At 36.5% G+C, this 27,230-nt stretch overlaps 1 protein-coding gene across 1 annotated transcript in view; it reads left to right on the top strand.

The window, feature by feature from the left end:
* LOC139136135 (phosphatidylserine synthase 2-like) overlaps window positions 1-23,543 on the top strand; it is a 221,397-nt gene extending 197,854 nt beyond the window's left edge. Inside the window, exons 8-10 of the mRNA XM_070707625.1 lie at window positions 4,487-4,601; window positions 13,293-13,438; window positions 16,111-23,543. Coding sequence (XP_070563726.1) covers window positions 4,487-4,601; window positions 13,293-13,438; window positions 16,111-16,456 — 607 coding nt within the window. The 3' untranslated portion in view covers window positions 16,457-23,543. The remainder of the gene's footprint in view (window positions 1-4,486; window positions 4,602-13,292; window positions 13,439-16,110) is intronic.
* Window positions 23,544-27,230: the final 3,687 nt, after the last annotated feature.

Below are 27,230 nucleotides of genomic sequence, written 5' to 3'. Positions count from 1 at the left end.
GTATTTTAGTTTAAGATGTCAAGTTAGGTAAGTATTTGAAAGGAATAGTCAAGTTCACCACAGTTAAATTTCTTAACTTTATCTCTTGTGTCATCCTCCTGTTAAGTTTGTAAATTGTTCCAGATGTGGATGCACCAGTTGTTCTGGAAGAAAACAATGTTTACTTTTTACTGTAGGGTTTCTGAGTTAAACGCCAAAGTCCCCTTCAAAAGGGGGATTATGGTAAGACTATGCAGATGTGAAAAAGCTACGCTACGGGTAAGACGCACTCGATTTGCTCCAAGATTTCCAGAAATTTGACGGTTGAGTGGCATTAATTTCCTTACAATCTCATACATGACACCTGTCAATGTATAGCGACTGACTTTATGTTGAAAAAACGTTGCAAAACACTATTATTTAATACATAGAACGCATATTTTCACAAAGCGTGGGGCCAGAATGTCCTTTTGACCTCTGTTCTAAATGTTAATGTATGCCGCCCATCATGATTACTAAAATTCAAATTGCGGCCTGGACGATCTTGATTCCTGCTGAGCACAACTAAACATACGCATACACAGCCACATACAACGTACATGATAAGACACATGTAATGAACACGCAAGAAACATCATTTTCTTTTCGAGTGATTGGTGGTCTTGAAAAAAAACGTTTTGTATGTGTTCCTGTAAAAAGTTATGAACATTGAGAGTCGTCACACGTCGTTTTGAAGGCAATGAAAATTTCATTTCTTCCTTCAGGCATCGAAACTGAATCTTTTCACTCACATTTTGAGGAAGTACCTTTGGCATTGTGACAAGTTTGGTCATTGTTTATATCAGTTGATTCAATTCAGTTGAGCTGAGTGGAATTGAAATTTCAGTGTCGATTACATCGTTACCACTGTTACTGGCTACGTCAACATTGCATTGTAGATCGATCATCCATACTTGAGTACTCATTGACGACGACCATGGCCCTGCACAGCTGTCCTGGGGGACTCATCAGCGTCATTTACTTTCTTTACCAATGTATTTCAAAATACTTTGCTGACCATTGTCACAGATTACTAGTAGTTTCCTTTTGTTGAAGTTTCTGGCTTACATATCGTGAACAGCAAGCAGCGTATATAGTATTCAAATATGCAGGCTCATCTATGGAACTACGGACAACTTTTCCACTACGTCTCAGTCACATGTCATTTGCATATTACGAACGGTCGTTGATGTTTTCCGAGGTTACCTATCCGAGGTAACCGGATATGCAACCTGCCCTTACTATATTTCGGGTCATGATGTTGCATACCAAACTCTAAACTGGGGATCGTAACGTTTTAAATCAGTTTTACTCAAAATTTCTTCACGCTTTTCTGTGATTTGTTCGAAATACCAAAATTACACCGAAAATAAACTTACAAATGAGTGAAGATTTGTTTTTCAAATTCACAAGTTTTTTTTTTCCGTTGCAAGCTGCGTGTAACCCGGCCGCGCGACGTCTTTTTACCAGTGACTGGCTATTATCTACATCACTGCCAACCAAAAAAGCCATAAAGCTACAAACAGTAGAAGGTTCTAACTTACAATTGCTGACGATCACAATCTGCCATCGTCCTTAGAGACTATAATCTATTTGCTAGACTGTCCCATTATTGTTTATATGTCTAGTTTGCGCGCTCGAGCACGAGATGTTCAGGGCTAGATTTGAACTCAATACAGTGCTCGAGGAAATTCTCTCCTGAACTAAGTGAAGACCTTCATTTTCTATCTTCCTTCCGAAGCTCGTAATACTATGTCCATTTCAACTACTGGCTTCAATCACAGCGCCTTCACATTCAAATCACCCGCTGCTGTTGTGAGAAAGTAGCCGTTCCATGTTGAAAGCGGGGGTTGGAACCAGGGGGTTGAAAACCGGGTCCCGTTTGAAATCGCAACGGAGTATGCACACCTCTACTCAGACGCAAAAAGGTTAGCAGAAATTCAGAGATGTATTGAAAGCCGTACATCGTTGGTGTTTATTGAGTAAATTGTATGATGGAAATTTGTCTCCGAACTCGGCGATACATGAGCGAACGACCATTCTGTTTCATAACTTCCTATACATGTATTTCTATTGCATACCACAGCGGTCATCGCATTGCTGTCTATCGAACCACAAAACGACTGTGATTTGAATTCAGTAAATTTTGATTGGATTTGAACTCACAATGTACGGCATACAGTCACCTTTAGTAGAGAAGAAATCACAGTCAAGGAAGGTCTGTCGACCAGACCACAACTCCTCGACCACTCCACAAACCCTAGTTATAATGTAGTCTCGAATTGTGTGAACCCTACACACTTCCGTAATATTCAGGCAGAGGTGATAATCGGTAGTTCCCGATGTAAAAGATAGTTTATGTTTCTCTGATAAGCCAACGACTAAGTAAGTGTTTAACCATCCCGCCCAGTGTTTGTCAAGAACCAACGTCACTACGACGTTGCCTATTGTGTGCCCACGGCGCTGTACTTTCCTCTTTAATGATCGTATGCTGAAATCTCTCCATGTATCTGGTGTATGGGCAAAATGTAAACATTGGTTGCATGTTATGTATTTCAGTCTGGTCAAGTATTATAAATCAAAATTCAAGATTAGGTTTCTGTGTGCTTGTAAAAGATAACATATTTGTCTGATCTCGATACATAAACTTGCCTTGCGCATTGATCATCTTGAAAATTATCACAGAAGTAGACCAGATATGAACTGAATGGCCTCGCGTGCACATTTTGTAAAGTACTTCTTGGGGTATTGGCTTTTATGAAGAAGGAAAATGTGTCAATAGATGACAAAATTTGTTCCCGAATTTCTCAAAATCATCTATGCCGCGCCGTGTAGCAGCAAAATGAGTTCGTGACCTTTGAAGTACGCGTTTCAAAAAATAAATACCCATGGGAACCTGCTCACCACGCCACGCAACTCATGTACAGCTGACTATGGTGCACTTGTCAGGCGATGGTCGATGATTCTGGTTATTGCCTATATTGTCAAGTTCAATGCCTAATTTACGGAAACACGAACTCTGTCTAGTGTATTCGAAGCTCTGCGTACAGGTTGTGCACACGGCCTCTACCACGTGGTGTCCTGTGGACAGTGTGGTACAAGCCGTCGGCCTACCACCGTATCGCCGGGAAACGCAGACCTATTGTACGCAGGAGCTAGCCTACTGCTGCTGATTTAACATCAATGCCTCATGAAAAATTTGTCATTGTTGGTTCTGTAGCTAATACAATCTTGAAAAGCAACTTAAAAGACACAGACTGTCAATACGTCGCCATAATATTATGCTGATCTCAGCGGAACCATGCCGGAATATAAATTCGCTGACACACACACAAGATTGAAAAGTGTCACTCTACATCTCATTCTCAGAGAAAAATGCATTGATCAAATATTATGACGCTTACCTTCGATAATCTAGCTTTTGGTTCGCTATGTCCAGAGTAACCCACACGATTCTTAAAGTCAAACGTCGACACGACGACATCAACAGTCAAAACTCAAGATTAGCGATCACCACGGCCGAGTGACTGAATTCAGAAATCACTTTGTGTAAAATGTTTTAGTATAGCGCCCTCAAACATACTTATTTAGCCTCCCATAGACTTATACAGGCCACAAATTTTCTTTTACTCATAACTTGATAAATTCGCAAAGCACAACCACCAAAAACTAATCAGTTCTTGCAAATTTGAAGAACAAATTGTGTGCGAAATGTGATCGGAATCTGCCAAGCCGTTTTTGAGATATCGTGCTAACAGACAGACACACACACACACAGAAACGCCTAAACCATAACCTCGCTGCGCGCATGCGCACGCGAGGTAAAAAGGGAAAGAAACTAATCAAATTGCTGTAACATATTCACCTAGAATGCCTGTAGGCCTATATTTAACTATTTTATCATTACATTCAGCTGTTTGTTATGTCTTTATCACTCTCCATTGGCCAAGGCACACTTGGGGTCAATGTCATCACTCTGTGCCAGTCTGTGTATGTCAGTCTGTCTGTATGTATGTCCATGTTTCATACAATGGTTGGCTTGTTTTGATAACTATATGGGAGTGAACAGCGGCATTGCCACTATTTTTTAGGGCTTCTAGCCAAATTGGTTACAAGATTTTAGAACCCAGGTGAAACACTGAGATGATATTCAAAATTCTTTCTTACAAGAACCATAAAACCATTTAAAGCTCAAATTTTGCACATAGTGTCATAAGTGCAAGTACTTTCAATCAAGGCAAATGCTCGGGCCCCGCCAATGCTACTTGCAGCTTTAATTGTTCTTGTTCTTGTGTTACTGATATAAATAAGACTCCCAAATAGAGTGCTATAATTATTGTTTTCTAGAAATTTAATCTTCCTCTTGTAAACTTCATGACTAACTCCAAAATGTTTACACCAGATGCTGTTTCTTTTCTAAATATTTACTGCATGAAATTGATTTTATTTTATTTATTGATATTTACAGTGGTAAAGTAAAGCGTATTGCAGCCCAGTTTACACCCTACAGTTGGACCAGATTTGATTGGAAACCAACTGCCAGCTTCAAACGATGGATAGCAATGCTGATTATAATCACAGTTGTGAGTATTAATTAATGCATTATTAACTAGAATGGAGAAACAAGTTATAGAGACCTTACTGTTGGTTGACTTGTTAATGAACCTTGTATGTGACTGTTTCCATTACAAAAGGAGAGTAATTAGGAAAATGTGGTAGTTTCATTTACAACAAACTGAAGACATCTCCAGTAGTTTCCCTATAGACGGGATTTTTCAGTCTTCTATTTTTCTCAGACTAGTTCATCGCTATGAAGGAAAATCAAGACAGAACATTCTTAAATCTGTGTTCATTTTAATACGAGGTCACAGATTTGATATGAAGGTTTTGAATGATATAGCTGATTTTTAATGATTCCACAAGTAAAAATGAACAAATTGAATATTCTGTATCACTATCACTACGTAGCTTAGGTCACACGAGATTTCGCAGCACCTACTACCCAGCATTCAGTGCGCAAAACCCTACGCTGGTATGCCCAGCACTTTCAAAGTTGGTCCGAAAATTCGGGCTAAAATTCTACCTTTTGTAGTACTATATGACACGTTTCTCTATAATTAGAGATTCTTTGTAAAATCCCATTAGTTGGAGAGGTTTTCAGAAAATTCTGAGAACATTTGTGGACGATACCCACAAATTTGAAGTGTCGAGCGGGAACTCCGGTACATGTCCAGTGGGTCCCCACGTGTACGTGACAAACAATGGATGTAAAGGCAAGCAGTTCGAGAGCAGGCGAATCTCCTGCAGACAAAGAGACTCCCAAAATGGGGAAATCTTCAGATAAACTGAAGCCAAAAACATCAAAACCTCCTGCCTTCAGCAAAAAAGGTGAAAATTCACAACAATGGGCTAAACCATCGCCAAGGCCTGGAGGGTTTCCGTCAGCGGGCACGTCATCAGACTGCAGCATAGCCGCTGGCCTGGCAAATGCTAATACTGCCATAGACGTGATGGAGACGGGCCGATCAGGCATAAGTGAGCTTTCTGAGGTGGCCGATGGGCGCCGAAATAGCAGTGGGCAATGTGTTGATGGCAGTTTCTTTCATGATTTCGCGAAGGATATGAGCTTTATTCGAAACACAATGTTCGAATTTGCAACAGTTATGGAGGCGGCAAAATCCAATATGGCGGCCATGACGACAACGTCTACGCAAAATGCAGCGAAGCGACCTGCAGACGATAGAGACATTCAAACACATCGGCATGCAAAAATGCCTTGAGGCGCCAAAGGTGAAATTCCTATGGAGACTTCAGACGATACTGACATGGACCAACTCTTAGAACATGTAAATGAAGACAAAGGTGAAGAGTTTGATCAGGCTCCCGCAGACACCAGAAGTGGAAGCATTGAAAGTCAGCCTGAAGTTAAGGACGACGTATCACTGTTAAATGAGTTAAAAGAACTCTAAGAGATCGAAGGGGAATGTACTCCCGCTATAAACCAGTCCATAGCTGACGTGGTTAATAAAATGCTTCACAGCAAATTCTCCGATGATAACGCAAAACGTAAGTTCGAAGCCTATCATCGACCCCAGAATGTGGACAATTTAGCAGTTACACGTGTAAACGAGGCGATCTGGACGCAATTGAATAAGACGCCCAAGTCCAGAGATATCCGTTTGCAAAAGGTGCAGACTGCTCTGACAAAAGGGATGATACCCCTGGTCATGCTGTTGGACAAGTTAATAGCCGGTAAGAACACCCCTATCAAAGAAATGAGACAGTTAATGGGCGATGCTCTTGCTTTAATTGCTCATGGCAATTACGAACTGAATCTGAGGAGAAAAGAACTAATGAGACAGGAAATCCACCTGAAATTCAGACAACTATGTGGAAAATCAACTCCAATTACTAAGATGTTGTTTGGAGACGACTTATCAAAAACGTGAAAGATATGAATGAAACCAACAGATTGTCACACAATGTTTACAAGGCCAGTCAAAAAACTGGCAACGACCGTACGGAAGAGCTCCGTACGGGTACTGCAACTACAAGAACAGATACCAACAGTATCAGTGCAAGGAAGGTCCCAAGAAAAGTCTGTATGGCCAAGGTCAAACTCAGAAATTTCGGGACAGCTACAAGAAGCAGTGATGGCATCTCCTAGAGTGAGTAAGTCAATTGTCAATTTTTCTTGCCGTAACTTAGAAAACAATTTTCAGGCAGGCCAAATAAAACACTTTGTTGAGGAATGGGAAAAAATTACCCAGGATAGAGCCATAATTAGAACAGTTGTGGGGTATAAAATTGATTTGAAAAGCACCCCCTTCCAAGAATACAAACCTAACGAGTTGAAATTAACAGATAATGAGGCAACAATCATGGATACTGAAATTGACAAACTTTTAAAGAAAGGTGTCATTGAACATGCATCACACGCAAATGGGGAATTCATTTCCACAACTTTCCTTAGAAAGAAAAATGACGGTTCTTTTCGGATGATTCTTAATTTGAAGAAATTTAACAAAAATGTTGAATATTACCACTTTAAAATGGAGACAATTAAGTCTGCAATTAGCCTCATGAAACCAGGTTGTTATATGGCCAGCATTGATCTAAAAGATGCATATTACTCTGTACCCATTCATAGTGATCATAGGAAATACTTACGATTTAACTGGAGAGGAAACTTATTCCAATTTACTTGTTTGCCAAATGGGCTAGGTTGTGCACCACAAATCTTCACAAAGATAATGAAACCAGTTTTTTCTACATTAAGGAAAATGGGCCATTCAAATACATCTTTCATAGATGACTCTTTTCTGACCAGTGATAGCTTTACGGAATGCTCTAACTTATACGGTCAGCCTGCTAGACAGGTTGGGGTTTGTACCTCATCAAACAAAAAGTGTATTCATACCATGCCGAATCATAGTGTTCCTTGGTTTCTTACTTAACTCAGAGAATATGACAATATCTCCTACTCCGGAGAAATCATGCAAAATAAAAGATTTGTGTGGTTTTTTATTGCAATGCCAGCATATTAAAATCAGACAATTGGCAGAACTAGTCGGGTGTCTTGTGGCCATTTTCCCTGGCTCCATGTATGGACCATTGTACTACCGACGATTAGATCTTGAGAAGAATAAATAGCTGAAACAAGCAAAGGAAATTTTGATGCAATGGCAAGTTTGTCTGAATTGGTCAAAACAGACATAGAGTGGTGGATTGCAAATGTTGACACCGTATATAATGTAGTCTCACATGGAAACCCAGAAATCACCCTCTCTTCAGATGCCTCCAAAAAAGGGTGGGGAGGGGTGATGGGAGACCAGGTAACCAATGGGGAATGGACTGAAGTTGAAAAAGACGAACATATAAACCATTTAGAGCTAAAAGCAGCATTTTTCTCACTCAAAGCTTTTTGCGACAATGCCCGCAATACTCATATTGCTCTATTGATAGATAATGGCAGTTACTTATATCAATGATATGGGTGGAAAGAAAATGTGCTGCTCTGAGATAGCTAGACTAATTTGGGAATGGTCAATACACAGAAATATATGGTTGTCAGCATCATACATACCAGGTAAAGCCAATATTGAGGCTGATTCTGCATCCAGAGTGCACAATTCAGATACTGAATGGGTGCTTGACTTTAACATCTTTCTCAGAATTTGTGAGAAATTTGGAAATCTGGAAATTGATTTGTTTGCCTCGCACATAAACTACAGACTAAAACCATATGTTTCCTGGAAACCTGACCCTGATGCTCTTGTTGTAGTTGCTTTTACTCAAAATTGGAGTAACTGGTTCTTCTATGTTCTTTCAGTGTGCTTCGCAGAGTTCTGCAGAAGATTCAGCAAGATGGAGCCAAAGGCATTTTAATCCTCCCAAACTGGACAACACAGAGCTGGTTTACAATGTTGACAGCTTGTCTGATAGCAGACCCTGTAACTTTGCCAAGAGCAAGAGCCTGTTGACTCTACCACACAACAGGACAGCAGTTCATCGGCTTCACAGAAAAATGACTCTGATGGCTTGTCTTGTCTCAGGCAATCGTTTAGAAATCGAGGACTATCAAGCAAGGTTACAGACATCATGCTCAAGTCATGGCGAGCTGGGACCAAATCTCAGTATAAGACATACATTAAACGATGGCAAGCATTTTGTAACAAAGGACAAATTAATCCCTATATGCCAACTGTAGCAGATACTCTGAACTTTCTTGCAGAACTCTACGACTGTGGACTTGGTTATAGTGCTATTAATACAGCACGTTCAGCATTATCTACGTTTATTGTGTTTGAAAATAATGTTCAGTTCGGTTCTCACCCTCTTGTTGCTAGCATTAGGAGAAACCTCCATTAACTTAGGAATACCCGACTTCCCTAGAGGATCAATTTCACAGACATGCCTTTCCTACAATGGCACTACAATGGCACCAGCTGGATTAGATAAACATAACGATGGAACATTCACACCTTGGGGATTAAAAGTCTTCTGTTTGTCACCCGAGTTGGTCAGGCAAGAACTCGGATTTCAGGTACCATGCAAGTTAATGCAGCCTTCCCCTCATGGATTTTTAAAGGGTGTGTTTCAAGAGAGACCAGCATTACCCAGATATAATATTACTTGGGATGTTGGTATAGTGTTAAACTTGTTGCGACGATGGTCGCCAGTTAAATATTTATCGTTAAAGAGGTTAACTTTAAAGTTAGTGATGCTATTGGCATTGTTAATTTGTTGTCTGCTCAAAGAAGCCAAACTTTACACTTGCTGGATATACGTAACATGGTTTACTCAAAGTCTTCTTGCATCTTCAAGATTGCTGATCTGATCAAACAGTCTAAGCTCAACTGCCACTTGGGTACGTTAACATTTCCTGCATATCCCCCTGACAGGCGATTATGTGTGGTGACAGTACTGAAAGAGTATATATCTCGCACATCAGTTATGCGTAAGAATGAGACAAAGCTATTCATTAGTTATGTTGGAAAACATGCAAAGGTATCTAGTGCTACAATAGCAAGGTGGAATTGTTTTGGCTGCAGCAGGACTCGATATGAACATATTCAAAGCTCACAGTGTTAGAGCTGCTAGCGCTAGTGCTGCAGCATATTCATTGTCAATCACCAATATCCTGAAATCAGTAGGTTGGGCCAGTGAACAAACTTTTGCAAAATTTTACAAGAGACCAGTTGTTACCCAAAATCTTGGGAAAGAAATACTGGATAAATTTATGAAGTAATACTGCATACTTGTCTTGGAAAGGCAGAATTGTTGGTTGTAGGATCATAAGAAAATAAAGTTTGTTCTTTAGACTATATTGTGGTTTTTGTTTACCATATTAAGGCTCATGGATACAACTCTGAACATCTCGTGTGACCTGAGCTACGTAGTGATAGTGATACAGAATTTGAAAATTAAACGAGACTTACCTTAAGTCGAAGTTTGATTGTAATTCTGTGAAGCTATCACGTAGTAGCTCAAGAGGTCACAAGCCCAACGTAAGTGGGAATGTTGAACCTTTTACATGTATATTCTGAGGTTATACCCTCCCTATATATTTGGATATTTGTATCCATTCCGCCGGATGAAAACTGAATGCTGGGTAGTAGGTGCTGCGCAATCTCGTGTGACCTCTTGAGCTACTCAAGGATGACTGAGGCTGTGTGCCGTGTGCAGAGAAGGAGCTGATAGGCAGATAGAGACTATCTCAAGAGACATGCTACGTCTGATAGCATCTGGACGCCGGAAGGAGCAGTGTGGCAAGTCCACAAAACACATCTGTGACAAAACAGAGATTACAATTTTAAGGCAATTTTTGCTATTTTGGACAAAAAATGTGGTTCTCAAAAAGGACTGGTCTAATAGCTTTGAAATTGGTATACAGGTTTCTAAAGATAAACTAAGTAATATGTATTGAATTTCTGATGAAATCTTTAAGTTTGGGGCAATTTTTACAATTTTTGGTCAAAAAGTGTGTATTTCCAAAACTACTCATCTGATAACTTTGAAATTTGGTATACAGGTTCCTACAGATAAACTTAATGATAGTTATTGAAATTCTGATGAAATCTGTAATTTTGTGTTTTTTTGGCAATTTTTGCAATTTTTCGTCAAAAAATTTGTTTCTCAAAAACTGCAAGTCTGATAGCTTTGATATTTGGTAAACAGGTTCCAAGGGATTACTTTAATGTATGATTTATTGAAATTATGGTGAAACAGCAATTTTCATTTCTTTGGGCAATTTTTGCCATTTTTGGTCAGAAAATTTCATTCTCAAAAAGCTACTCATTCGATAGTTTGGTTGACATATTCTTAGGGATGAGCCAATGTGATATATTCAAATTATGATGAAATCTTCAATTGTGTATTTTAGCAGCTATTTTAGCCACCTTTTTCTGGCTACTGAAATAAGTTATCAAAGATTTCCACCTTCTTCATCAACATGTGTCAAAAATACTTATTCTCTACATAAACACAGTGGAGCTATATCGGCCATTAAGTCACTTGTGTAATGACCTTTTGTAATCAGGGGGGCAACCCAGATTGGTTTTTCATTTTCACCACCGTGGTATGGATCAACCCCATTGTTTTCTGTAGTAAAGTTGGGCCTCTAAACAGGGAATAAATGTTTGTAATTTGCGATCTATATTCTGAATGACTGCACTAAATCTAATGACACTTGCTGCAGATCATACAAAGATTTAACAATCAAGACAGGAATTAAGTAGTATCAATAGCTAATTGTAGTAAGTCTCTTGTGCGATGAACATCGGGGCATCGTTGGATTATATATTATGTTCTGTTTTTTTTTATCGCAAGAGCCATTACTAAGACATGAATGGACTAGTTTCTTGTTGATAAGTTGAATTGGACATTTCAAGAGCCAGTGTATGACATACCTAATTTTATCGACTCGGTAAAATGACATAATCCGGTGCCCTTCATACTAATGTCTTCTTGTTAACAATACAATCGAATATGGACATCGTCACAGATACGTCTATGGTACCCTCACATTGTTTTTCATGTGCATCATGTTAATACTTCAATATAGTTACTTCAACTGACATATTCCCAATTACACTTTGGGACTTTGTCATTGTCAATGACGTGTTTGAACAATGTATCTCAAAGGGAATCCCTAATCAGAAAATGATTGACCCAACAGTAAGTACAACCAGATATGAACTGAAAATGCTCACGTGTTTCAATACAATTTGAACCTTTGCCACATGTTTGCAACTTCATTGAAAGTATTATGATCAACATAATGAACAATAATCACAGCCGATTAATTCTAAAAAGTCATTAAGGATACAAATATTAATTAGCTGAAATAAAAATATTAAAGTTCTTTGACTGCTGTCATTGTATCACCATTTTATATAGCAAGTGTAATTACCGTTGGCCAAGTCCTTCAAGCCATATATGCCGAGCTGTGAAAGTTCATTAGATATGCAAATTATAAATTAGCTGACATGAAAATGTGAAATGACTTTCGATATTGTTTTAACCAGGTATAATCATCAATGTACATAGCATGTTTTGCCAACTTTGATCAAGTAAATCCCAGTATATATCCCTAATAAGCAAAGTTCATTAAATTTGTAAATTAGGAATTGACCTAAGTATAAATGCTTAATGATTGTCAATAATGTTGTATCATGGTATCTGCAATATATGTAGCAAGTTTTGTCAACTTTGGTCAAGTCAATTTAGATATATATCTCAAATTAGGAAAGTTCATTAAATATGCAAATTAGGAATTGGCTGAAGAGAAAATGCTTAATGACTTTCAATAATATTGTATTATAATGTCTTAGTGTCTCTAGCGGCAACGTTCATCAATATTGATCAAGTCAATTCAGATAAATATCCCTAATAATGAAAACTCATTTAATATGCAAATTAGGAATTGGCTGAAGTAAAAATGTCTTTTGACTTTCAATAATGTTATATCACAGTATCTTTGATGTATATAGCAAGTTTCAACAACTACAATCAAGTTAATTCATATATATATCCCTAATTGGGAAAGTTCATTAAATATGCAAATTCGGAATTGGCTGAAGTAAAAATACTTAAAGACTTTCAAAAATGTTGTATTATAGTAGCTCCAAATACATGTAGCAAGTTTCATCAACGTCGGTCCAGTCAATTCAAATATATATCCCTAATTAGCAAAGTTCATTAAATGTGCAAATTAGGAATTGGCTAAAGTTAAAACGCTTAATGACTTTCAATAATGTTAAATAATAGTATTTTTAATATACATACCAAGTTTGGTCAATTTTGATTGAGTCAAATCAGACATACATCCCTAATTAGGAAAGTTAATTAAATATGCAAATTAGCAACTATCTTTCATGTAACCCCTTAATGGTTCCCACTGCTGATATATCTTGGTGTGATCAACATGTGTAGCAAATCTCATCGAATTGAGTGTAGTCATTTTTAATGTAGATCCGTTTTTTCTAAAATAATTAATTATGCAAATAAGTAAAAAGTATGCAAGCCAGACCCACCAAAAACTAATCAGTTCTTGCCATTTGCTAACTGAATATATGTACCAGATTTGATTCTGATCTGACCAGCCGTTTTTGAGATATTGGACCAACAGACAGACAGACACACGGACACACAGACAGACAGACAGACAGACATCGCTGTGACATATGCCCACGTGTGTAAACACGTGAGCAAAAAAGATGAAAGTAATGGGCAGATACCAATAAACTGTTTTTTCGTGGTTTTCTTTACAGACTTTGGTAGCAAAGTTGAATTACTTTTACTTAAAGTTTGTCCTGTGGCTCAGCCCTCCACACTTTCTCAATCTGGTTCGAGTCACACTGTTTTTACCTGTTGGTGCATGTGCTTACAGGGAGGCATACCAATATCTTGAAGATCCGTAAGTATTGCATTGTGATCGAGGTATGTGAGAGGTGCTGAATTGATAAGATGCGAGTGACAGTTGCGAGTCATAAATGGTAAAAAGTATGACTTGCAAGTGGTGGCATTTGTTCAAATGAACTTGTCAGTGTCAAAAATATGCAAATGAGGAGAAAAAAGGAAAAATCCTGCAAATTGCTAAAACTCTGTAACCGTTGGTCAGATTATGTTGAAACTTGGCATGCAGGTTCCTTTAGGTTTTCTAAATTAAGTGTGTAGATATTGGGATGAAATTTGCATGTTTCTTTTTTTAGGGTAATTTTTAGCTCCGCTGTCAGCGACGCGGAGCTTATCAAATAGGTTGATTTTCCGTCGTCATCCGTCGTCGTCCGTCAACAATTGCCTTCTCCTCGAAACCGCAAGTCCAATTGCTTTGAAATTTTATATGCAGTTCACTTGGGGTGACCTTACTTAAGGTTGTTCAAATCATGGTGAAATTTGCATATTTGTATTTTTGGGGCATTTTTTGGTGTTTTTGGTAAAATAATCTTCTCTGAGACCGCTTGTCAGATTGCTTTGAAATTTGATATGCAGTTTACTTAGGGTGACTTCAGTCAGATTTGTTCAAATTGTGGTGAAATTTGCATATTTATATTTTTAAGGCAATTTTTGTCATTTTTAGCTACTATAGACTATAGTCTATAGAAACTATTGGGATGGGTATCCGTCCGGCGTCCGTCGTCAGTCTGTATGTTTGTATGTATGTATGTATGTATGTATGTCCGTTTGTGAGGCGTCCGTCCACTCAAATATCTTGAGAACCGCAGTACTTACTGATTTGATATTTGTTGTGTAGATTAAAAATATGATTTAGAGAAACTATTTTTTTTTAATTTTTTGATATTGTTGAAAATAGGCAAATTAATGCCAAAAAAGGCGTTTTTGGTAAAAAATCTTCTTCTTCATAACCGCTGGTCAGACAGCTTTCTTATTTGGTATACAGGTCCCTAGGGACAACCCAACTTAGATTTGTTCAAATTGTGATGAAATATGCAAATGTTTATTTTTAAGGAATTTTTTTTGTCATTTTTGATCAAAATTAGACTTACATTGTATGTAATTCTTGTACTGTATAAACCCTATCAATTCACCCAGAAAAAAATAATTAATATGATTTTAAATAATTGAATTAATTAGGTAATCATCAAAGCCAAAATAATTTTAGTGTAGAATTATCAGAAAGTTCAACTTTTTTTGACACTTCATAGTGAAATGCTTACCATCTTGGAGGATTAAAACATGTAAAGGCAACTTTCCTGAATCCCAACTTTGACATATTCTGAACCGTCATTTATTGTGCCCTGTATGTTATCTAAAAGAAATTGCTCAAAATAGTTTGTCATGATAGGGTGGTCAAATAAATAGAGATAGAGAAAGTTCTAATTTCCATTTATGGTTGACTTGGTAAGGATAAAATAAAATTACTTTTTGAGGAAAAAAATAGAGTGGTCAATTAAAAGAGTGGTCAAAGTGATAGGGGTTTTATGGTAAAGCTGGGCTGTAAGATTCCTCATGTGCTATTTATAGCAATTATGCAATCTGTGTAAACAGTGCAACGAAAGTGTTACATGATGCTTTTGATGACCTTGAACTTCTTAAGTTTCAAACATTTGTCTCTTCAGTGTGCTTTCTCTTAGTATGTACAGTCTCAACTTATTCAACAGAACTTACTTACAATGTTAATTTGAAAGTTAAAATTTGCTTGGTTAATAGGATGAAAATACTGATAAAAAGATAACCAGCTTAAGATTCTTTATAACCTGACAGATATGCTGTTTTTTTATGACAAAAATCTTGATTTAAGCAAGTCTTGTTTACTTTAATTAGAATGTAATTAACTCTCGTTTATTAGCTGCTATAGACTAATATAGTCTATAGAATCTATTGGGATGGGTATCTGTCCGGCTTGCACTGTCAGTATGTATGTCCATTTGTGAGGCGTCCGTCCACTCAAATATCTTGAGAACTGCAGTACTTACTGATTTGATATTTGTTGTGTGGATAAAATATATGATTTTGAGAAACTGTTTTTATTAATTTTTGATATTGTTGTAAATATGCACATTAGCACCAAAAAAGGCGTTTTTGGTAAAAAATCTTCTTCTTCATAACCACTGGTCAGACAGCTGTGTTATTTGGTATACAGGTCCCTAGGGATAACCCAACTTAGACTTGTTAAAATTGTGATGAAATATGCAAATCTGTATTTTTACGGAATTTTTTTTTATTTTTGGTCAGGCATGAGCTATCAAAGATATCCACCTTCCTCATCAATACATGTGTCACAAAAGGTTTTTCTCTACATAACACAGCAGAGCTCTGTCAACTGTTGAGTCACTTGTTTTTTCAAAACCGCTGGTCAGACAGCTTTAATATTTGGTTTACAGGTCCCTAGGATGACCTTAGTGAGATAATTTCATACAGTCAGGAAATACTTAATTTTGTATCCATGTCTATAGTAGCTTCAGGGACTTTGGCCCTATGTTTATGTATTTGTCAGTACTTAACCACATGGCTGGCTGACAGCTAAGTAAGTTGACGCATTCTATTGATGCTTTGTAACTGAATATTTACCTCACAGCATTGTACAATTTTGTAAATCTAAACTTTTGTTTTTTTCCTTCTCTGTAGAACCTGTAAGAAATTTGGCCAACAAGCCTGGGTTGTTGCTGCAACTGTTACCACTGAAGTCCTTATTGTATTGAAGTTTGACCTTGAGCTTGTACTAAAACCAATGCCAACCAAGATTATGTGGTGTTGGATTGTGGGGCTCTCTCTGCTCAGTGGATGGACAGTATGGAACTTCTTCCTTCGTCCATACATCAAACATTACTATTCTCATAAAGCTACATCTGCCAACTTAATAGAGGGTGATGATATTTGTGAATCTGATTCTCAGCCAAAACATTCCTATGAAGAATACAATGGGATGATGACAAGATTAAGAATTAAGAAAAAAGATAATTCAAGTAAATAAAGACAATAACAATATGACCAACAAAAGCATACAGTTTTGTACTAGTCTAGCATGTTTAATCAGAAAGTCAGAAATTAGGAGCTTAATAACTTGTTTATTACTTTGTATTCCAGATTGAAGTGCTTCATCCTTACATCACATACCAGAGACACTCTGTCCTATGTGGCCACTCTGTCCATATTTATGTATTTTTCCAGGAATTAGCATCCTTTTATGTCCAAAGACTGCATGAATGATATATTTTGCACTTGGCATGGTCAGGGGAAAGTCTAGACATGAAGAGATTTTTGCATATGTAGATGGAATGATAACTTATATTCTCCACCGAACAAAATCCTGTTAGGTTTGTAGATAGGACACAATCCCTATGTGTTTGTCAGAGAATGCAGTGATCTAGTCATTTTTCAGACAAGCATAAAGTGGTCATAACGAGTGACCATTTAGTCTTGAAATAGTTTGTGTTCAGAGAAATACACAGTCATACATAGTAGTACATACTCTTCATTTGAATCAGTTCATGGACATTGCAATGCAGCTAACAGGTACAATTAAACAGCAAGGACCAAAGGACTTATGGTTTGGGTTCTGTGTGTCAGTCCAAACACATATGTCAGGCATGCTTGTGCCAATATCTTTCAAACTTGATACACTATGGCATACATATGCACGTCCGTTGTTTAGGGATTTGTATACATAGTGTTGATATGCATAATTTGTGATTTTTAGCTACCATCTATGGACTATAGTCTCTAGAAGCTATTGAGATGGGTATCTGTCCAGCATCAGTATGTATGTATGTTTGTGAAGATGTCCGTCTTGTCAAATATTTGGAAAACCTCAATAATTACAGATTAAAGTCGCTGCAAAATATGATTATGACAAACATCATCTTTTGGTTTTTTTGTATTGTTGAAATATGCAAATAACTCAAAAAAGCTGTTTTTGGTAAAAAATCTTCATAACCACTCATCAGACAGCTTTGATATTTGGTATACAGTTCCTAGGGATGCCCTATCATAGATTTGTTCACATTGTGATAAAATATGGAAATTTGCATTTTTAAGGCAATTATTGTCACTTTTGGTCAAAAAATCTTTACAAATCTACTTTTTCAAAACTGCTGGTCAGACAGCTGTGATATTTGGGAGAGAGGTTTCTAGGGGTGACCTATTTGAGATGTATTGAAATTGTGTAGAAATATGCAAATGTGTGTTTTTAGCTCCTCAGTTTTATTAGTCCCCACGGACACCGTCCGAGGGACTTATAGGTTTGGTCATGTCCGTGCGTGTGTGCGTGCGTCCATCCGTCCGTGCGTCCGTCTGTTCACGCAGATATCTCAGAGATGCCTGGAGCGATTTCATTTAAACGTGGTACAAGGATTACTTCATATGTCATACAGATGCATGTTAATTTGTTTTGTGATACAATCCAATATGGCTGCCAGGCGGCCATTTTATTACAATTTTTTTCATGTACAGAGCCATAACTCAGGCATGTTTCAACTGATTTTATTCAAAGTTGGTGCAAGGACATTGACCAATATCATAGATATGCACTTCAATTTTGTGGGTGATACAATCCAATATGGCCGCCATGCAGCCATTTTGTTATGATTTTTTCATGTACAGAGCCATAACTCAGACATATCTCAACCGATTTTATTCAAAGTTGGTACAAGGACATTGACCTATGTCATACATATGCACGTCAATTTGTTTTGTGATACGATCCAACATGGCCGCCAGGCGGCCATTTTATTACGATTTTTTCACTTACAGAGCCATTACTCAGGCATGTTTCAACAGATTTTATTCAAAGTTGGTACAAAGACATTGACCAATGTCATAGCTATGCACATCAATTTGTTTTGTGATACGATCCAATATGGCCACTGTGTGGCCATTTTGTTATGATTTTTTCATGTACAGAGCCATAACTCAGGCATATCTCAACCGATTTTATTCAAACTTGGTACAAGGACATTGACCTATGTCACACACATGCACATTGATTTGTTTTGTGATATGATCCAATATGGCCACCGTGTGGCCATTTTATTACGTTTTTTCATGTCCAGAACCAGAAGTCAGACATGTATCAAGCGAATTTATTCAAAGTTGGTACAAGGAGATTGACCAATGTCATACATATGCACGTTAATTTGTTTTGTGATACGATCCAATATGGCTGCTGTGTGCCCATTTTGTTATGATTTTTTCATGTACAAAGCCATAACTCAGGCATATCTCAACCGATTTTAATCAAAGTTGGTACAAGGACATTGATCTATGTCATACATATGCACATTGATTTGTTTTATGATATGATCCAATATGGCCACCATGTGGCCATTTTATTATGATTTTTTCATGTCCTGAACTACAACTCAGACATGTATCAAGCGAATTTATTCAAAAGTAATTTTATCACAGACCTAATGAAGAGGACTCTATCCTCTCTGAGATCCTGTAATCAAAGTACCCATTAACAAGTGTGGACTGTGTCATCAACGATGACTTGTATACTGAGGCGCTATTAGAATTGAAAACCAGTATGGCAGCGTCAACTTTTACTTCCTTCTGTCAAGATTTGGCCAATTAACTTTGTCTGTGTGTTCATATGTCATGTGACAAACTGGTGGGGGCCAATTAACTGGCTGTCAACTTCAATGTGTTTTGGTACATAGGGATAACTATAGGAGCAAAGTTTTTCAACAAAATGTCACATGACCAGCCACTTCCTGTATTAATTATGCACATACCTAATTCCGGGCTTAATAATAGAGCCAGAAGTCTGATTTTTGGTATGTGGGGATAACTATGGGATACAAAATATCACGTGACCTTGATGACCTTTGACCCCAAATATACATAGATGTCCATAACTCAGTAACCATAAGGGCTACACACTTCATATTTGGTATGATGGGACACCTAATGATATATTTCGACTCAGTAAATTTGTTATTGTTGTTGTTGTTGTTGCTATTATTATTGTTGTCGTTGTTGATAGTATTTGCAGAAAAGAACAAAGAAGATTACATGCGTCTACATACGAAATTCTGGTATCTTTAACTGCTCCAGTTCACCCATAGCGAGAGAAAGTTCTTTCCAAAGACATGAGAAACTTACGTTACTGCCCGGTTTTCACGCTGGGCCCATTCGTTCAGTATGGGCTCTGCTGTTGGTTCGATTTGAAATGCGCCCACGTGACTTAATCTAACGCAGAGTCTTTTAAATCTGGAATGTAAGAGACGACCAGATGCACTGAAAAACCTGCTGATTTCTCGACTTTTCATCGGTAAGAGGTAAAAATGTTTGAGTATGACTAATGTGCTTTGACCCTACGTCGAATTTTACAACTTTCGATACTTGCAACAATAATAATAATGACAACAAATTTACTGAGTCAAAATATATTTTTATTTTTCTTAATTTTTAAATCTTTAATCATCATCATCATCATCATCGGAGATTGAATACCCTATGATGGAACACCTAATGATGACACAACCTGTACCTCATTAATTATGCACATATCTAATTCTGGGCAAGCCACTAGAGCTAGAGGTCTGATTTTCAGCTCACGTGTGTAAACACGTGGGCTAATATCATAGCGATGTCTGTCTGTCTGTCCGTGTGTGTGTGTGTGTGTATGTTAGTGTGTCTGTCTGTCTGTCTGTCTGTCTGTCTGTCTGTTTACACGATAACTCAAAAACGCCTGAACGGATTCAAGTCAGATTTGGTACACAGGTACCATATGCTACTTGCAAGAACTGATTAGATTTTGGATTGTGTGGCTTGCATATTAATGAAGTTATGCAATATTGTTTTTTTCCGTACAATGGTCTCCCTATGGAGACGGTAATGAAAGCGTAGACATATATCAAGAAATACTGCACCAAATTTCATGAAAATTTTCACAGATGACAGTCTCAGAACATTGTGATTATACTGTGAGTGTCATGTCAATTATCTTCTCATTTGCATATTTAATGAACTTTTGTTATTAGGGAGATAACTCTGAAATTCCTGCACGAAACTTGATGATACTTGCAACAAATATTGATCTGATATACACCTAATTATACTTATAAGCATTTGGCAGTGTCAAGTTAGAAAATAGCTCATTTGCATATTTTATGAAGTTTTATAATTAGTGATATAACTCCGATGTAACTTCACCAAATGTGATGAAATCTGCTGCAGATACTGATCTGACTGATATCTAAGTGTAGTGTAAAGCATTTAGTAGTGTGAAATTAATTAAGGGTTCATTTGCATATTTAATGAACTTTGTAATTTGTGATATTACTCTAAAATTACAGCGTTAAATTTGATGAAACTTGCTACAGATGTTGATCTGATAAATATGCAATTGTACTGAGAAGCATTGAGCAGTGTCAAGTTAATAATTAGCTCATTTGCATATTTCATGAAGTTTTATAATTAGTCATATAACTACATCAAACGTCGGGAAAACTGCTGCATATACTGATCTGACAGATATCTAACTGTGTTGTAAAGCATTGAGTAGTGTAAAGTTAATTAACTTGACACTGCTCAATGCTTCATGGGACAACTAGATATAAAATAACTACATCAAACGTCAGGAAAACTGCTGCATATACTGATCTGACAGATATCTAACTGTGTTGTAAAGCATTGAGTAGTGTAAAGTTAATTAAGGGTTCATTTGCATATTTAATAAACTTTGTAATTAGGTATATAACTCTGAAATTACAGCACCAAATTTTGTGAAATGTGCTACAGAAATTGATTTGATAAATATTTAATTGTGCTATGAGTCATTGAACAGTGTCAAGTTAATTTAGGGTTTATTTGCATATTTAATGAACTTTGTAATTAGTGACATTACTCTAAAATTACAGCACTAAATTAAATAAAACGTGCTACAAATGTTGATCTGATGGATATCTAGTTGTCCCATGAAGCATTGAGCAGTGTCAAGTTAATTAACAGCTCATTTGCATATTAAAGTTTTGTAATTAGTGATTAAACTCTGAGAGTACGCGAAGTTGAAAAAACCTGCTACATATAGTGATAACATATATCTTATTGTTCTGTGAAGACTTCTATTATTAATGAACCTATTGTAAAACACGTGAGCATATTCAGTTCATATCTAGTTTATAGGGATAACTATGGGATACAATTTTTTTACAAAATGTCACATGACCTCAATGATCTTTGATCTCAATTTCACGAATACCACTGTAGCCTTTCATCCTTTTTTGCTCACGTGTTGATACACGTGAGCATATGTCGCAGCGATGTCTGTCTGTCTGTCTGTCTGTCTGTCTGTCTGTCTGTCTGTGTACTCAATATCTCAAAAACGGCTCCTAAGATCAGAATCAAATCTGGTACATAGATTTAGTTTGCAAATGGCAAGAACTGATTAGTTTTTGGTTGGTGTGGCTTGCTTACTTTTTGCTCATTTGCATAATTAATGGTTTTAGAAAAAACTGATATATATTGACAACAACTGCACACAATTTTGATGAGATTTGCTAAAAATGTTGATCACACCAAGATATATCAGCTTTGAAAGATATTAAGGGGTGACGTGAAAGATAATTACTAATTTGCATGTTTAATGAAATTTCCTAATTAGGAGTATATATCTGAATTTACTCGATCAAAATTGACGAAACTTGGTATGCATATTGAAGATACTGTGATTTAACCTTATTGAAAGTCATTAAGCATTTTTACTTCATCCAAATCCTAATTTGCATATTTAATGAATTTTTGTAATTAAGGATATATATTTGAAGTTACATGACCAAAATTGATGAAACTTGCTATGTACATTAAAGATACTATGATAGAACATTATTAAATGTCATTAAGCATTTTTACATCAGCCAATTCCTAATTTGCATATTTTATGAACTTTCCTAATTAGGGGTATTTATCTGAATTGACGAGACCAAATTGATGAAACTGGCTATGTATATTAAAGATACTATGATAAGAACATTATTGAAAGTCATTAAGTATTTGAACTTCAGCCAATTCCTTATTTGCATATTTAATGAACTTTCATAATCAGGGATATTTATCTGTATTGACTAAACCAAAGTTGATAAAACTTGCTATGTACATTAAAGATGCTATGATTCGACATTATTGACAGTCATTAGGCATTTTTACTTCATCCAGCTCCTAATTTGCATATTTAATGAATTTTTGAAATTGGGGATATATATTTGAATTTACATGACCAAAATTGATGAAACTTGCTATGTACATTAAAGATACTATTATGTAGGCTAACATTATTGAAAGGCATTAAGCATTTTTACTTCATCCAATTCCTAATGTGTATATTTAAATTATTTTCCTAATTAGGGATATATACTTGGATTTATTTGATCAAAGTTGGCATAACATGCTATGTACATTGATGATTATACAAGGTTATACCAATATTGGAAGTCATTTCGCACGTAAGTTTTCATGTCAGCTAATTTATAGTTTGCATATCTAATGAGCTTTCAAAGTTTGGAATATATTGTTTGAAGGACTTGACCAAAGGCACTTGCACTTGCTATATAAAGTGGTGATACAATGATAGCAGTCAAAGAAATTAATTATTTTTATTTCGGCTAATTACATATTTTAATACGTAATGACCTATAGAGTTAATCTGTGGTGAATATTGTTTATTATGTTGATCATAATACTTTCAATGAAGTTGCAAACATGTGGCAAGGGTTCAAATTTACACATAACTGCAATATACAATGAAACACGTGAGCATTTACAGTTCATATCTGGTTGCATATTTATTTCTCTATTGCCCCTGTGCACCGAGATGTCTCGAAACCCGGTCATCGCTGCTTTGCAGCCATATTTCATTCTTCTTTTAAAATACAAGTAAGTCAAGGTTTTCGTGATAAATCTTTACACACTGACAAATTAAAAACTCTACAAACAAAATATATGAATTTATCAGTTGTCATCATTAGTGAAGTTAGCATGGTTGGTAACAGTTTATTCAAATTTATTAATCTCCGTCTTCAAGAAATTAAAGGAAATAAAGATATTTGGTGGTGTGTCAATAGTCTCTGTTGATGATATGTTGCAACTCAAACCTGTCATGGATGGATGGATTTTTGAAGATCTATACCAGGAATATGGCCCTTTATCAATAAACCTCTGGAAAGAGTACTTTATAGTGCATGAACTGACAGATATTATGCGACAGAAAGATGATAAACATTTTGCAGAATCGTCTCAGAGTTGGCCAATATACACAAGAAGATATAAAACCTACTTCAGCAAAAAGGCTGACGAATTTTCTAGTCAAGCAGATCAATGTGAAAATACAAGTCACTTATATACTACAAATGTAAATGTTGAAAAGTACAAAGAAGCAATTGTCACTAGAGTGCTGACAGAGAAATTATGGTGGCTCACCTGCATTCCAATGCAGTAAATGGTGCTTACTCACTTTACTAGGCGCCTGATAATAAACCGCCACATACTCCATCAGGACAGATTAGTGTTAATGTATGCACCTTATATTAACCCTTAAGATGCGATAGATTTTCATGCCATATAGCCTCCCATGCCAAGAACTTTTTGAACCAATAAACTTGACATGTTACTCTTCTTTTAGACAGTGTGTTTCCTTTGATTGGAAGCCCAGCCAAACAACTCTGAATTTCAAAGATCAGGAAATGAAGAAGCTTCGAGTAGTCTTTCCATGTTTAGTTTAGCAAATCAGGGATGGGAAAATGGGCTTAAAATGCACATTTTTGAACCAATAAATTGCCGTAGCTACATCAGATAATGTCATTATTTTAGTCCTTATATGGACCTGAAGTGGGTTCAAAGGGTAAGGAATGGATTTATTTGTCAGGTGACCTCTTAAACGCGGGAAATCAAGTTCCAAACTTTGCCATAGCGAACCTCAGGCCGTGTACGGATATATCCGTGCATGGCGTTTTAAGGGTTAATGAGCCGAATCATGCCATATATACAATTAAATGTTTCTAACACAAATCTTGTGTATCCCATATCCTAACCCCATGCATCCAAGTCAATTACTGCTTACCAACAACCAACTACTTCAACTGGCCTCACATTTGAGGAGCTTCAGTGTCCTTGACACTACTTTTTAAGCAATTTTTGTCCTTTTTGGTCAGAAATGTATTTCAGGAAAACCAGTTGTCTTAAAAGTTTGATGTTTGGTATACAAGTTTGTAGGAATTATCAAAATGATATATATTGAAATTATGATGAAATGTATAATTTTGTATTTTTGGGTGCAATTTTTGCCATTTTTATGAGCTTATGTGTGTAGCACTGTGAATTAAGTTATAGTGTTCTTAACTCTGAAACTTGCTGGAGATGTTGGTTGTACATATATTAAACTATTCAAGAAGACAATTTCTCTCAACAAACAGCTAATTTGCATATTTAATAAACTTTTGCAGTTAGTGTCACAGGAGTGAAACTGCTGATAATTGTTAGGCCAGGTGAATCAGTATGTATTTGTAGATATTGTGAGTTCAAGCCCCTGAAAAAGTTATGCATCTAGTAAGACTTTCAAATTTGATGAGACTTTAATACTAAATATGTTGTTCTTACAGAGAAGTACTGACACTGAAAAGCATTTAGCAGTATCAAATAATAATGAATCATCGTCACAGAAACCACTTGTCTAATAGATCTTTAATGCTTCAAGATTTTTTCTCAAACTGCCTGTATAAGTGTCCACCTTATGTGAGAAACAGATGGCAAAAACACTATAAGCATAAATGGCAGTTTTTAGCGACAAAGTTAAGTAACTGAGGAAGCTTATAGAGTTGGTAGAGGCAAAATTGACGTCATTTCCGTCAACAGCTTCCGTAAAACTATTTTGTCACACCATGTGATCAGTGTTATGTAAATTATGATGAAATCTGCAATTTTTATTTTGGGGGCAATTGTTGCCATTTTTGGTCAGAAAATGTTATTCTCAAAATACTCATCAGATAGTTTTGGTTGACATGTTCTTAGGGATGATCCGATGTGATATATTCAAAGTATGATGATATCTTCAATTGTGTATTTTTGCAGCTATTTTAGCCTCTTTTAATCTGGCCACTGCATTGAGCTATCAAAGATTTCCACCTTCTTCATCAACATGTGTCAAAAATAGTTATTCTCTACATAAACACAGCGGAGCTATATCGGCCACTAGGTCGCTTGTTGTGTAATAGATGTTGCTTTTTGCTTATACAATGTCTCACTTTGCAAATTCCCAGTTTACTAACAAATTTTGAAATTTATTTAAACTTCTGATACTGAATTCGTAAATTTACTAAGAATTTTCGGAAGCCAGAAGGGAAACAGGCATACCAGTGTGATGGGCGACCAGAAAGTCCATGGAAATCAAGTAGGTTGTTCTTACATGAACATCCCTGTTTGGTGTGTTGATTTGTGACACACTATGCTAACATGTTTCAACACCCAAAGAAACATTTGTAACTTGAAAGTCAATACGACAGATTAATAACAATATTTTAATTTTGTATCAGGATATCACAAAACAATGTTGTGATCATCGTGGTCCAGCTGTTATGAGTAAGCATGTGTACTTGGCTGGACCGATCAAGTTTCTGCAAAAAATCATTTCACTATCAATGACAAGCTAAAGTCATGTCTTTAATAATGTGTCCATTCAATGTCCAAAGAAAATCAATGCTATCAATGAAACGAAGAAAGTTTGTTCAGAATTATATTTTCGTTTTAAACTACAGTACTTTGATGCAGTGCGGACGTCTGGCAATCCATCATCATGGCGGACGTAGTCATGCAATACACAGTCCACACTGTCCACCCATGCGTGCATGTTTTCCTGTTATAATTCAATTGGGTCAGAATTTTGTAGCAAGGAACATACAAAATCTTGCAGATAAATCAATTTGGATGATATTGTTGATCTATGCAAATTCGAAGTTTTGGTGGACATTTGAAAACTATGTTTTTGGCTTCAGATGGCACTTTACCAAGCTTGACGCTCACTGTCAAAAAATACCAATTGGTTTTATTACAGTTTCACATTTCAACCCTTTCTTTGCAGCTTTCTCAGCGACCTTCCCAAATCCTTTCTCCTTGCATCCCTGTGGCTAAATGCCCTGAGGAGCACAGTGTCATCATTGACGCTATTATCTATACTTGCTATTGATTGTATAGAGAGTGTCTGTAAGTATGAGCCATACTGTACTGAAACACTTCGTCTGCCATAAAAATACACTGTATTGCCAAAGGACATCAGCACTCGCTATATCTGGTATTATGCTATGTACATCCTCAGTACCATCTACATCTATAGCAGCTACAGGGACTTTGGCCTTATGTTTGAAAAAGTGCTCTGTTTCTTGACAGAAAGCCAAAATTTGATGAAACTTTGAATAAATTTTGGAAATGGAGATTTTGGTCACACTCAGCATTAGTAGCATGAAAAGATGTATCTCAGATTTGTTTTGATTAACTGTTTATTTACATATATAATGAAGTTTCATATATTGAGGTGATAGGTCAAGAAATATTAAAATTTGACGAAACTTGGGACAGATTGTGATATAACAGTCTGAGAGCTTTAACAGTGTGCTAAGACATTTAGCAGGATCATGTTAATTAATTGCTAATTTGCAAATTTGATAAATTTTTACAACTTAGGTGATATGTTTAGAAATTCTGCCGTAAATTTCTTGCAACTTATTCAGACGTTGAACTCTCAGTACTGTATTTGTATG

This window comes from Ptychodera flava, chromosome 1 (assembly GCF_041260155.1).
Source record: "Ptychodera flava strain L36383 chromosome 1, AS_Pfla_20210202, whole genome shotgun sequence".
NCBI lineage: Eukaryota > Metazoa > Hemichordata > Enteropneusta > Ptychoderidae > Ptychodera > Ptychodera flava.
The sequence above is the reverse complement of the archived record's forward strand: the minus strand, read 5'-3'. Positions and strand labels throughout refer to the sequence as shown.